The sequence below is a fragment of the Chrysemys picta genome, chromosome 7 (genome assembly GCF_011386835.1).
Source record: "Chrysemys picta bellii isolate R12L10 chromosome 7, ASM1138683v2, whole genome shotgun sequence".
NCBI classification, from domain to species: Eukaryota; Metazoa; Chordata; order Testudines; family Emydidae; genus Chrysemys; species Chrysemys picta.
This window is the reverse complement of record NC_088797.1, coordinates 37,642,460-37,657,252: the sequence shown is the minus strand read 5'-3', so window position 1 is coordinate 37,657,252 and position 14,793 is coordinate 37,642,460. Positions and strand designations below refer to the sequence as shown.

At 39.7% G+C, this 14,793-nt stretch overlaps 1 protein-coding gene and 1 long non-coding RNA gene across 3 annotated transcripts in view; one reads left to right on the top strand and one right to left on the bottom strand.

Moving 5' to 3' along the window:
* The first annotated feature begins 10,196 nt into the window (after window positions 1–10,196).
* LOC122174400 (uncharacterized) overlaps window positions 10,197–14,793 on the top strand; it is an 84,294-nt gene continuing 79,697 nt past the window's right edge. The window contains exon 1 of the long non-coding RNA XR_010589099.1: window positions 10,197–10,324. This is a non-coding gene — a long non-coding RNA (uncharacterized LOC122174400). The remainder of the gene's footprint in view (window positions 10,325–14,793) is intronic.
* Window positions 10,318–14,793, bottom strand: part of EFCC1 (EF-hand and coiled-coil domain containing 1) — a 106,774-nt gene continuing 102,298 nt past the window's right edge. For both annotated transcript variants that reach the window (XM_008174659.4, XM_008174660.4), the window contains one exon: window positions 10,318–14,094. In XM_008174659.4, coding sequence (XP_008172881.2) covers window positions 13,961–14,094 — 134 coding nt within the window. In that variant the 3' untranslated portion in view covers window positions 10,318–13,960. The remainder of the gene's footprint in view (window positions 14,095–14,793) is intronic.

Sequence of the window (14,793 nt, the reverse complement as noted above, 5' to 3'; positions counted from 1 at the left end):
CAGAAAGTAACACTCCTGCTGCTTGCACTGTACTTGTTCTAAGCATATATGAAGGACTTCATTCTCCATTCCCTCCTCTAAACATGTTCTTTAAAAAATATTTATTTGGGGGGAGGGGGTGGAAACAGTATCCTTAGACCAAATCTACCCAGTTACCATATTTTCTGTTTCTCTTCTCCCATTTTCACTGCTGGAGGATGTTTCCATGCACATTGAATTTTTGTTCCATTAGGGTCCATTATTTCTTATGCTTCCCCCCCCCCACTTGATGTCATAATTCAGTCTCTGACATAATAATTGACTAGAGTCAAAATAATTGTCATGAACAAAGTTTGTGCTGAATAAACAGCAAGAGCAGAAGAAATTATGAAACAATTAATGTCCAAGTAAAGTGCAGATATACCCTCCGTGTGAAAAAGATGTCTCTAGGGTGTTGTCTATGCTAGGATTTAAAGGTGTGATATGCAGGTGTGTTAGTTAATGTGCTAACACACATTTTATAAGTCTAGTGTAGGCAAGGCAGACTGCCTTCATGTGTGCTAATATGGTTGAATTAAAGTGGAGGGGGGAGAGTCTGACTAACTGGACCATCTTAGCATGTTTTTAAAGTGTACACTGCCTTGTCTACATTAGAATGTTTTAGCTATGACATGCCATCATCACACCTTTAAATCCTAGTCTAGATAAGAACAGGAGCTGCTTGAGTTCTCATTCTCAGCAGGTTGCCCATGCAGTTCATAGAATAAGCATAGGCTTGAAATTAGATGAAGGTTTCTAACCATCAGAGGAGTGAAATTCTGGAATAGCCTTCCAAAGCAAGTAGTGGGGGCAACTAAATTAACTTGTTTTAAGACTGAGCTTGATAAGTTTATGGAGGGGATGGTATGATGAAATTGTGTGCAATGATATATGGCTCATCTGCGACTGCTACTAGCAAATAGCTCCAACACCAAGAGATGAGATACTAGATGGGGAAGGCTCTGAGTTACTATAGAGAATTCTTTCCCAGGTGTCTGGCTGGTGGGTCTTGCCCACATGCTTCAGGTCTAACTGATTGCCACATTTGGGGACAGGAAGGAATTTTCCTTCAGGTCACATTGGCAGAGACCCAGGGATTTTTCTTCTTCCTCTGCAGTACAGGTCTCATGCAGGTTTAAACTAGAGTAAATGGTGGATTCTTTGATACTTGAAATCTTTAAATCAAGATCTGAGGGCTTCAGTAACTCAGTGAGAGTTTATGGGCCTATTACAGGAGTGGGTGGGAGAGGTTCTGTGGCCTGCAGATTAGATGCTTATGATGGTCCCTTCTGCCCATAACACCTACAAGTAAGGGCTGGTGTTTCCTCTCCAACAATGATGTGACCAGATTCTCAAAATTGCTCTGCTCACACCTAGGCAACTAAATGAAGTGACCAAATATGCAAAAGCTCCCATTAGAACTGTCTTTTTATTTTGTGGTTGCCCATCCCATTGTGAGTTTCTTTAGACCAAAAAGGACAGCTCTTCTCCATGATAGCAGGAAACAAACTGATCATGCTGTGAATTTGATTTCTAACTTGGCTGGTTGTGTTAAAATGCCAGCCATGATTTTTGGAGTTTGCTCTAGAGTTTTCTTTCTTTTTCTTTCTAATGTAGAAGTGTTATTTATATTACTCTTAAAAAAAATCTTGTGGCCACTGACAGGGTTTTTTTAATATGGAAGATGCATTTTAATACACCTGTTGATTTTTATAAAAACCAACAAAAAAACCCTCTTTTAGTCTTATTGAAAATACAGTTGTTAATGTTTGCAGGTTAGAGAGAAGTTTGCTCAGCTAAGCAATATAGCTTAAAACAATTTAACAAAGTATAATGCTGAATTTGCTAATTTAGATAATTCTCTTGTCTTTGATTCAGAAGCTTTGGGCTGGTTTTTCTCTCTTGATTCTATATCTCTTTGCTTTTTAAAGGTACAGTTCTTATATTTATCATAGATTTTTTTTAAGGCCAAAAGCTACCATTAGGATCATCCAGTCTGATCTCCTGTATATGCCAGGCCATATAATTCGCCAAGTGATTTGTTCCTAAAACCCATAATTTCTGTTTTGAACTAGAACATCTCTGTTAGAAAGATATTCACTTTAAAGTGATGGAGAATCCAGCACGTTCTCCCTAAGCTGTTCCAATGGTTAATTACCCTCACTGATTTAAAAATTGTCCTTATTTCTAGTTGGAATTTGTTTAGCATCTGCTTCAGTCTTTGGATGCTGTTATGCTTTTGTCTGCTAGATTAAAGACTCTCCTGTCAGAAATCTTCTCTCTGTGCAGATACTTATAGACTATGTTCAAGTCACTTCTCAACTTTCTTTTGGATAAACTTGTAAATTGGGTTTCTTTAGCCTTTCACTATAAGGCAGGGTTTCCAGATTTGAATAATTCTTGTAGCTCTTTACTGAACCCTTTCCAATTTGTCAACGTCCTTTGCAGTGCGGACACCAGAACTGGACACAGTATTCCAGTGATGGTCTCACTAATGCCACTTGCCATGTTAATGCCACCTCCCTATTTTTACTCACTAATCCCCTGCTTATATATCCAAGGATCACATTTTCTCTTTTAGCCATCAGATTGCACTAGAAGATGATGTTCGGATTGTTATTCACCTTCTGACCCAAGTTCCTTTCTGAGAAACTGCTTTCTAAAAATACAGTGCCCTTCTCTATAGGTGTGACCTACATTCTTTTTGCCAAGATGTGACCTTGCATTTAGCTGTATTAAAAATGCATGTTGCTCAAATTGAGCCCAGTATACCAAGCGGTCTAGGTTGTACTGTAGAAATGACTTGTCCTTAATATTATTTACCACTCCACCATTTTTTGTGTCCTCTGCAAACTTTACCATCAATGATTTTCTGTTTTCTTCTAGCTCAGTGGTTCTCAGACTGTGGATTGGGACCCCAAAGTGGGTTGAGACCCCATTTTAATCGGGTTAATTAGACTTTCTGGGGTCGAGTCTGAAGCTGAAGCCCTCAGGCTTCAGACCTGGGCAGTGGAGCTCAGGTTACAGGCCCTGTGCCTGGGGTCGAAGCCCTTAGGCTTTGCCCCCCACCCACCCGGGATGGTGGGGCTCAGGCTTTGGCTTTGCCCACCCCCTTTCTCCTCCCCTCCCCCCCCACACAGGGCAATGAGGCTTGGGCGGCCTCAGCGTTCTGTTCCCCCTCCTGGGTTTGTGTAGTAATTTTTGTTGTCAGAAGGGGGTCGTGATGCAATGAAGTTTGACAACCCCTGTTCTAGCTCATTGTGTGATGCTATCTGAAATGGCTCACAACTGTGAGTGCTAATTTCAGGTCAGACTCAGAAAACAGGCCAGATGCTCCAAACTGCTGGTATATTCTATAATTAGATTTCACCGAGCCAGTAACAAATGTGCACTCCTGGATCACTATATTAGTCTTACATGGAGTCACAAACAGTCCCCATAGGCCTGGCCACTCAGACAAACTGAACTTTGTGATAATGGTTCCTTATACCACATATCACATCACATTAGGTTACTCCCAACCCGAAAGGGTCAATCACTTACCCCAAGTCAATGGATACTCTCAATGTCACACCAAAGACAAAGCTGGCAGCCAATTTCTCTAGTAAACTAACTAACTATTAGCTAAGAAAAGAAATGAGCGTTATTGAAAGGTTAAAGCAGGTAAAATACATTAACAGGTGAGTCAAAGTTTGTAAGTCCAAGTGACAGCAGAGTTGTAGTGACCTGCTAGTTTTCCATAAATCTCTTAAGGTTATCCAAAATAATTCTGGGGATCTCTGTCCACTTGTTCAGTATTCCACCCTGTTAGAATCCAAAACAGTTAAGAGATACAGGATCGATCCTTGGAACCATCCTTCTAATGTCTTTCTCCAAAAGTCAATTTGGCATGTGTTTTCATTCACAGCATGGGCTCTTCTTTTGTTGATTAAATGCAAGCAGAGTCTGAACTTCCATTGTCAAACACAAGAACCCATGCTTTGAAGTCCGCAATTTTTTTTACATTTCCAAGGCTGCAATCTCGTGTGATGGGTAAATGTAATGTAAACACAACGTGATAGCCAGAAACAATCCTTCATTAGTTTTCATGAAGTTTACACATCCAGTACAATCACATCTTAGCACTAACACACACTTTAATCTAGGGTTATCTAATTACTGAGTATACATAATGTAATGCAATAGTAAATTAGAGGTTATAGGTAAGTGAAGACAATAATATTAACGTTTCTTTGATATTCACCCACAAGTGAATTAGTCTATGGCTTTAATCTGAGCTGGCCTGTCAGTGTCACACATTGATTTTATATCATATATCACTAACTAATCAACTAGCTGAACAATTATTACTTTGCAATGTTGTCTGTGCAATACTCGGAAGGCTAGAGAATTCTCATTGTGTAATACCTCTTAATCCAGTGTACAAATCCACCAGAATTTGTCTCTTGAATATCTTGGACAGCTGGCGATGCCACTGAACCCAAACCCTAATAATACACTGTATAGTCCTTTCCATCAATAGATCTCAAAGTGATTTACAAAGAAGGTGAGTGTCATTATACCCATTTTACAGATGGGGAAATGGAAGCACAGAGGCATGAAGTGATTTGCCAATGGCCCATATTAGGCCCCTGGCAGAACTGGGACTAGAACACAGGTCTCCTGATTCCCAGTCTGGTGTTCTAGCCACTAGGCCTTCCCAAACTGAATCTGAATTTGTAGCCTTAGTCTGATTTTAGTTACACCTATGTAAATTAGGATTAATCCTACAGCAGTTAAAGCAGTTATATATGAGTAAGTGGCTTGTTGTCTTCTCGTCTAATTTCTAAGCACAAGCAATGCTCCCCTTGACAAGATTACCCATTAGCTTCAGCAGAAATTCTGCACAGACCACAGTTAAGAATAAAGTAGTCATTTTAGGGGATAAATGTCATTTTAAAAGCAAATCTCACTTTAAGCATTTAAATCTCACTCCAAAATGACATACTTCATCTGAGTGAGTGAGTGAGTGAGTGAGTGAGTGAGTGAGTGAGTGAGAGAAGGTGAAAGTAAAGCAGACATGCCAAAGGAGAGCTGTCCCAGAAGCTGAGTGCTGTACTCCAGTCTTCTCAGCTTGAGGGCCAAATTTATTTCTAAAAAGTTAAGGTGCCAAAATAAACTTCAACTACTTTGGTAAGCAGACAAAGCCAGACAAGCACTCATCTCATTTACAATGTCACCTGAAAGTGAAAACAGGCATTCACATGGCACTGTTGTAGTCAGCATTGGCCTAAATATGAAGGGGCATACAAATGTTTAGCATATCTGGCACCTAAATACCTTGCAATGCCAGCTACATCAGTGCCATGCAAACACCTGTTCTCACTTTCAGGTGACATTGTAAATAAGAAATGGGCAGCATTATTTCCTGTAAATGTAAACAAACTTGTTTGTCTCAGCAATTGGCTGAACAAGAAGTAGGACTGAGTGGACTTGTAGGCTCTAAAGTTTTACATTATTTTGTTTTTGAGTGCAGTTATGTAAAAAAAAGTCTACATTTGAGAATTGCACTTTCACGATAGAGATTGCACTACAGCACTTGTGTGAGGTGAAGTGAAAAACTCTGTCTTTTTTACAGTGCAAATATTTGTAATAATATAAAGTGAGCACTGTACACTTTGTATTGTGTTGTAGTTGAAATCAATATATTTGAAAACATAAACAAATATAAATAGTATTCTATTATTGTTTAACAATGCAATTAAAACTGTTTAGTCGTGATTATTTTTATCTCACAATTAATTGTGATTAATTTTATTAATCTTTTGACAGCCCTACATATTTTTTTCTTCACAGTTGCCCTTAAAGGCTGCACTGGTACCCCATCAGGTAGCACTAGATATAGGTGATTATGCTGGTGAGTTACAAAGGGTCAAAAGATATAGAACAGAAACATGACAAGAATGCTGAAAATCCAGGCCTCTGGAAAAGCAAATGATATTTCAGGAATATTCAATTAAATTTCACACTAAGAAGGGCACTGTACTAGTTTTGTGTAATACTGAATTATGTGTAGATTATAAAGCAAAGAAATTGAGGTAGATTTTAAAAGGCTTAAACCTCCATGAAATTATTACCTTTATAGCAAACTCTTTGGGTGGTAATGTGATGTCTCACACATGCTGAGTGTTTTGTCATACTTACTTGCAAGGAATTCTGCTTAATGCACCATTATTTTAAAGTGTTGTTTTTATTTTACCAGAAAAACTAAAACAAAGACCGAAGTCTAAAAGCATTCGCAGTCTGACTGTCATAATTCAAACATACCGTACAGTGGATTAACAGTCTGCACCACCTGGGTGGTGGCTTCATTTATGCAAGCTTTTATATGCAAAAACAAAAGAACTATTTAGTTCCTGAAATGTGTACAAGCTCCACCAATCTTTTTGGAACATTTAGGAATATAGAAGTTGCCCTACTGATCAGACCAAGTGTCCTGTCTGTGACAGGGCCCAATACTATATACACTGCTACCTCGATATAACGCGACCCGATATAACATGAATTCGGATATAACGCGGTAAAGCAGTGCTCCAGGGGGGCGGGGCTGCGTACTCCGGTGGATTAAAGCAAGTTTGATATAACGCGGTTTCACCTATAACACAGTAAGATTTTTTGGCTCCCGAGGACAGCATTATATTGAGGTAGAGGTGTACTTTAGTGGAGGGTCAAGAAACCCTGCAATAGGCAGTTATGGAATAACCTGCGGTGTCAGGTGGACTTTAATCTGCCAATAATTTATATTTCCTATAGATTAGAAATACTGGTAGGAGGAAATTATAATGGAAGAATACAACTTGTACGTTGACCATTTCGGAGCCACTGATTAGCCAGGAGTGAGAAAGGTAATGGAAGGAAGAGAGTGTGTGGAGAATAAAGTTAATTAGGAGGACTTGGTGGGTATGTGAGCACTTTGGAGCTCAGTGGGAAAAATACTCTGATTTCTGTGCTGAGGCAAACTTCCATTTTTAATGTAAATGATACTGGATCATTAAATAGTTGCTGCTCATGAAACCAATTTGACTCTGGGACTGTAGAGAACTTATTTTGAGTCATTAAGCCCAAGGAAGCCTGACCACATTCTAGCAAAGACCATTTCTTTTCTTATTTTTTGTTTTTTTTTCTTTCCTGAGGCAAAAGTATTGAAAAGGACAAGGCCCTGGAAGCACTGTTCCTTATTATTTACTGTTGCACTGTAGTAGCATCTAGTCAGGGATTAGGGCCCAGTTGCACTAGGCATTATATACACATGTACAACACAATAAAAAGAGGGTTCCTGCCCAAGAGAGCTTACAATTGATGTATGTGATGAGACGCAACAAGTGGATTCAACAAACATACAGGAGCACAAAGTAGCGGTGAGGCCATGAAGATTAACGTAATGAGCAACAGTCACAGCACGCCAGCTGCCTTGCCTAGCCATTCCATTCCCTTGGTTATACTGACTATAATACATTTGTGTAACTTTCTTCATGAGGAGAATAACTATTGTGATGGAATAGAAAAAGATAAAGAACTTTTCTTTCACTCAGTTCCCCTACAGAGATGATCTCACATCTATGCCGCTTCCCTCAGCTTTCTGGAATAATCTGCAAAGAAAACAGAGTGCATGGGAGAAGGAGAGAAATGGTGGGATGGGGGAGGAAATTAGGCAAAGTTATCAAGAAGAGTGATCAGCAGCAAGACTTGAATGAAGTATTGGGAAGATTTACTTGGGTGAAGACGTCCAGTAATCAAAAAGTAAATTGGAATAGCTGAGAAATGTTTAAAATGGCAGTCTGTAGAGAAGAGAAGATCAGGCTAAAAAAGAAATAGGTTCCTGAATTTAGGGAAAATAAATGTATATGGACAGTGCAGTAAACTTACTTGATACCATGTTATCTGGACCATCTGTAAAGAAATTGGTAGAAAATAAGACTTTGATTTAACATTTGGGGCCAAAGCCAGGTGGGTGATAAGTTTGAATCTGTTTCTGTGGCAAGTATCTTAGCACGCATCCTGAAGAATACAGACATATAAATCATGGCTGCCATCAGTGAAACAGAGTATAGCTCTTTCAGCGTCTTCCCTTCTAATTCTTCTGTAGTATTCCCCAGAGGAATGTGTGAGAGAGGTGGGTGTCGGTCTTTTGCACTGCTGGAAATGTATACAAAATCATAATATGGAAAGTCTGTAAGAGCCAAGCTGTCAGTTCCAGGAGATGCAAATTTTCAGGTAAAAGAACAAGTTCCTTGACACTTGCTGGGGTGAAGATTTGAGAATGGTGAGAGAGCTTTAAGCAGCCGTGCAAGAGAGGATTGGGTGCATCAGGGTCAGAGTTAAACCTGGCAGGTTGTGAATTTATTTTTCTGAGGATTGGTGATGGAAGAAGAGGGAAAGGCCAGTAGAATTAGCTATGGGGGAAAAACTGGTTGAGGAAGTGTCCAAATTTCGAGATGACAGGATGTTTCACTCAACAGATACAGTTGGGGAGAAAACAAACCTCGTTACTATCTACTCCTAATAGAATCAGAAATAAGCGTGGAAGGGGGGAGAGAGGAGCTTAAACACGTTAAATGATGATGAAAAATTCTATAGATGTAACTAAATTGGTGCAAACCCCAATTAAATTGGTGTGACCCCCTTGTGTGGACACTCATCAGTTTCTAAACCAGTTTAGTTAAATTTGTACAACTTTCTCATTTAGACAAGGCCTAACCCACACACGTTGGGTATTGCTCAGCATGGCTGTACAGAAGGAGGTTTATAAGAAAGTCTTGCTTATACAAATGTATACATTAATCTAGAACTGCTTGATGTGAGGGTGGGTCTCCAATTGTAGTAGGAGTCTACTTTAGAGTGAGGGGTCTCCATTTGCATAACAATAGAGCCAAACTATATTGTTACAGTAGGTGTCACCTGGTAGAACTGTTACACATAGTGTTCCAAGTTCCTTTTCTTAGTGTGTGAGCAAATGTTCAGTATTGGGAAGATGCTGTGTTGTGGTGGTCATTCTGTTACACAGAGTTCTAGGTAGAGAGAGCTGGGCAAGCAGCAGGAGAGTTTGCACTTGTACACCTAGAATATATCCAGATTTCTCGTTACTGATTTCTCCTGCAATGGGAAGCTGACTTGCAAGGCCTGGGCAGCTGCTACAGCAAAGCAGAGGGCAACAATCCTGTACTACATTGCATGCAAGAATTTGGTCCTGGACTTGTAGCTTTATTTCTTAGTTTTGGGTTTTTTTGGCAGGGGAGGAGAGGGAAGAGGGATCTGCATTTATATCCTGTGTATTTATTTTTTTTAGGGTGAGGGAAAAGGTTGTATTTTTTTAACAAGGTTGGTTTTAAAACTTGAGAGTCTTTCACACAACCACAAAGTACTGGTTATACCATCTTGTGCCACAAGAGTGGGTGCAGAGCATGATACTGTGAGGGCACTGATAAAACAGTTCAGAGGCAGTTTATTTTGCAGTCCTACTAAGGTCACACATCAGTCAAGGGTGTGTATAACAACTGTTCTGAGGCTTGAAAACTGGTGTGAAATGTGCAGGTTTTGCAGTATTGCCAACTCTGTGTTCGAAAGTTATAAGTCAAGTTCCCAAACACCCATGAGATTTAAAAAAAAAAAAATGTTTTTTTTTCTTCTCTCTTCTGAGCCTTAAAGATATACTCTGGTCATTTTTTCAAATTTTTCCTGCAATCCTAAAGGTAAGAAACTTCCTTTCTTTTTGTTTTATTAAAAGCTGAGATTCTCCCACTTGACTCTGAGGGATGGGGCTTTCAGAAGACAGCCAAATATCAGAAAACTTGTAATAAATTGGTCAGAGTTGGCAACACTGGTTTGCTTCACTGGGGGTAGTGTGACTGTTTCCTTTGGTTACAATCTGTGTGGCTTTGTGCACAGCCTCTCCTCCCACTTGAGTTTCACTTGGAGATTGCGGTTTGAACAAACTCCAGATAACTAGTGAAACTGATAAGCTCCATCTGGTTTTGAGTAGTAGTTGTTGAATTTTCATGCATTTGATGCAAAACCATAAGTTGGCCCAGCTTTGTGTGAAGTGTTTGGGAACCTCATCCACTCTTTCAACTGACTCGATCTGAGTATAAAAATATTTAATGGAAAAGCATTAAAATGCATTTTAATTTCCTTTCTTTTTAGGCCACCAAAGTCGCTCTCCTGCATCACCAGTGCCCTGCTTTGCCTCAGACACTCAGCATGCAGTGGGCTGGTGATGGAAATGCCACTCAGTCTATACTGAAGACGGCAGTCTGCCTATGGAGATACAGTAAATCCGATCTTATTCAATATTAAATGTTTGTTTTTTAAATATTCCTCTTTCACTAGGAAGATCTGATGTACTTGGACTATCCCGGTTTAGAGGGATTAGTCAAGTATTCTGTCCAGTTATGCTGATGACAAGATTTTGTTCCAATAGCAATAGGACCAGCCAGGACACCCTGATGACTAGACACAAACAAACGGTACCTCTGAGACATCCATTTCTTTTACAATTAGATAATATTGCCATAAAGGGGAAACAGTTTCACATGGCAAGATTCCTTTACTTCCCATGTTGACCTAATCATTACATTCCAATGAAATTAGCAAAAGCTTCCTGTTAGCACCTGCTTTTTACCTTACTCTTAGCGGCAGCAATAACTTGTATTACAGAAACACCTTTTCTGTCTCCAATTAACCTTAATTGCTGTTTGTCTGTGCTACAGGGCATCTAAGTTACACTGCTCCTTCAGTTTCTAATTGGGACAACAGACTACTTAATGTTTTAGATACCTAGGCTATGTTAGAAAGTGAAGTAGAAACCTAATGGCAGAAAAAAATTATAGTATTCGTCCCCACCCCCATCCCCCATACACAGCTTATTAGTAATACACATTCAAGGAACTGAGGATACCTTCCACATTTGCGGGAGTATATAGTCAGGTATGTACTTGCATTATAAACAGATTCCCTACACACCTTTTCCACCAAATACACACACAATTACCGTTCAGTATTTAAGGATTTTGCAGCAGTCATGCTAAACCAAATTCTGCCTCTTAATGCATGCACAGGGCAGGATCTGGTTCATTGTTCTGGCCTTTGGAGGAAATGAACACAAACATGAAATACATGGTGCCCTTTTTATCTGATATTTCATTGTTGTATATTTGTACATAATTTCCTTGCTTGCAAGATGACTCCTATACTGCGACTGTCTCTCTATCTGTGGCTTTGTCTACGTGATGGGTGCTTTGTAGAGGTGTGATTTCTAAAGCACCCTAATGTATTGTGAATTAATGGATTGGGTGGAGACCCCGCTGGTACGCTTTAATGCTGTGCTGTTTGAAATAGTATTACATTAAAGTGCATTAGGGAACCTTTAGTGTGCACCAGCAGGGTCTACATCGACCAATTAATGTGCAAGATGCTAGTATGCTGTAGAAATCAAACCCCTGTAGAAAGCATTACCCCACCATGTAGAGAAGCCCTAAGTCTAATTTTGCATGTGCATGTATGTAAAAATGTATATTCACTGGGCCAAATTTTGCTCTCTGCTATCCCAGTGTAAATCCACAGTAACCCTACTGAAGTAACACTGGTGCAACACAAGACAGAATTTGGCTCACTGTTTCCACACCCTTTTTCTTCCCCGAAAGGAGTGGAAAATATCTATTGCAAATTTTTGTTATGAACACATTGCTAATGATATAGCGTCATGTACAGTTTTGGATGGAAAGTACACAGATGATGTGATCCACCTGCACAATAAGCACAATGTGGTCTGAAAACGAAGGACTACAAAATAAAAAACCCTACAAAATAAATGGGATTGTGGTTTGAGCCATTTTGCTATAGACTCATAGATGTTATGGCCAGAAGGGATCATCATGATCATCTAGTCTGACTTCCTGCAGATCGCAGGCCACAGAACCTCACCCAGCCACTCCTGTAACAGGCACATAACCTCCTGGCTGAGTTACTGAAAGCCTCAAATCATTATTTAAAGACTTCAAGTACCAGAGAATCCACCATTTACTCTAGTATAAACCTGCAAGTAAACCATGCCCCATGCTGCAGAGGAAGGTGAAGAAACCTCTAAGGTCTCTGCTAATCTGAAAATTGCTTCCTGTCCCCAAATGTGGTGATCAGTTAGACCTGGAGCATGTGGGTGAGACCCACCAGCCAGACACCTGGGAAAGAATTCTCTGTAGTTGCTCAGAGCCTTCCCCATTTAATGTCCCATCTCCGGCCATTAGAGATATTTGCTATAGCAGTTGCATATGGGCCATATGCCATTGCATGCAACCTCATCATACCATCCCCTCCATAAACTTATCAAGCTTAGTTAGCTTTTTTGCCCCTCACTACTTCTCTTGAAAGGCTGTTGCAGAACTTCACTCCTCTGGTTAGAAACCTTTGTCTAATTTCAAGCCTAAACTTGTTGATGGCCAGTGTATATCCATTTGTTCTTGTGTCAACGTTGGTGCTTAACTTAAATAACTCCTCTCCCTCCCTGGTGTTTTATCCCTCTGATGTGGTTAGAAAGAGCAATCATATCTCCCTTCAACCTTCGTTTGGTGAGACTAAATAAGCTGAGCTCCTTGAGTCTCCTCTACTAAGGTAGATTTTCCATTCCTCTGATCCTCTTAGTAGCCCTTCTCTAAAAACCTTTTTCCTAGGAAGGCTGTGGTTTCTAATCTGCATAATTTTAAATTCAGTTGTCTCCTTTTGTTCCCTGCGTTATCTCAGGTAAATCCAGTTCTCTTCATATTCCCAGAAGAGCCTACTGTACGTCTTTTTTCATTACACAGATTCAGTAGAATGTCTTAAGAGCTTTGCCTTTTATTTTCTTCTGTTGATGATTGAGTGAGGAAGCAACAGCAACTTCGCAACACATTGTCCTCTTATATTTGTCCCTGGGAATTCTCTTATTACTGACCAGAATTTATGCTTTCATGAGCATGTCCAACATTTTACTTCCATCAAGCCCTTTGCCTGCAAATGAGGCCTTGCTTTGTATCTTTACAATCTCACTTAGACTATCTGGGGTGGGAATGTCTTACATGTATATCATTTGCTAGTTGGCTGGTGAAAGAGTAATATGAAGCTTTCTTCCTTTCACTCCCTGTCTCTGCAGCCTTCCCAGTTCCTGGCAACTTGGGGAACAAGATCATTCTTCACTTTTTTCCGAGCAATTTAATGTTTAACATAAAATCTAAGATTATAATCAGCAAGGACAGTTACAGATTAATATCAAAACATAATCACACTTCTAATGGATTTGTAATTACAAATACAAAATCCGCATGAACAGAAACATAAATGTATCTCTAGAGTTAAATAAGGTATATACTCACAATCACAAACACATACATTTATACATGGGTCTTTAACTTGCCCTACTGGCATATACTGGTGTGCATATATCTTTATAATACAGCAATTTTGTCTCTTGTACTTTAATAAAACAACATGTGTCAGCCAGTTAGTCTGTCTTCCACTATTTAATGTACTGGTTCAGCTATCAGAAGAGGAAAAATCTCTAGCTAATCGACAATCAGCTATTCAGTTTGGGGTTTTCCTCTATTGAGCTGGTCAGTGCATTTATAATACTTTTCATTTGGTGAACTGGTACAGTTACAATGCCATAATGCGGTGGTTGTCAGGCTTCAGAGATGGACATCATTAAGTAATTCTCATGAAATGTGAACACTTATAGAGGACAGCTGCGAAGTTAGCTGAGGAATTAGAGGTCTTCCCAGAGCAGTATACCTGTGATTTCATGGCTTAGTTGTCCTAACTTGTCCCTTTATTATTGAACTCCTCCAAATCTGGCAATCTTATTCTTCCACCCTCTGTTTAACATGGTAAGATTTTAGATACTTGACTAATCACGATGAACTGTAGATGGCACTGTTGCTCAACAAGAGATAACCAGTGGGTTAGACAAGGACTGGTGACTTTGAGCTTTTTCTAGAGGCTTGCTTTGTAGGAGTTCACAGGCAGCCAGCTCATGGTAGAGAGTATCTAGGACCTCAAGAATGTGGGCTTTTCCTTTAAAAGAAAATTACGAAATATATTAGCATATTGACAAAGCCAGGAAGATGCAGTTTAACAATTTCAAATATAGAATTCTGAATTTGGAGACCAGAGAATGAATTCTTCTGCATATCAAAGGGACACAGAATGGAACAGTACACAGGGACTGAGTCTTCTTCAGTTCCTCCTACTGCAAACTCTCTGCTCATTAAATCCCCTCATCCTTGTGTGAACAGAGACTGATTTTTGAAATGTATTGGCTGTCTGTGTGCTGCACTGCATCAGCAGTTAAACTTCTTGAAATCCATCCCTGAAGGCTGGGTACACCCTGCTGGTCTAAATACCTACTCATCATTCAAATGGAGACTGGATTCAAGTCACATCAATGAAATGTAGCTAATCAAATCAGCTATTGGCATAGCATTCTCACACAGTGAGAGAATGTTTGACTACAGAGATTTTGGAAAGCAGCTCATGTCACATCAAGTGCAAAGCCAGGAAATCCAAAGCAGAGGAAACATAGGGAGTTTATAGCAAAAGTGATGCAGAACAGATAGAGAATATATTGATTTGGGCTTCATCAGCTTTCCCTCATTAAATACTTTGGTTCTCAATTATGCATCTCTGGAGGCCGAGCTGTGCTAGAGTTAGGGAGTGGGCACATTGCCTCAGCGACACTGCTTGGAGTAATTATTTCCCTGTTAGGTAGGTCTA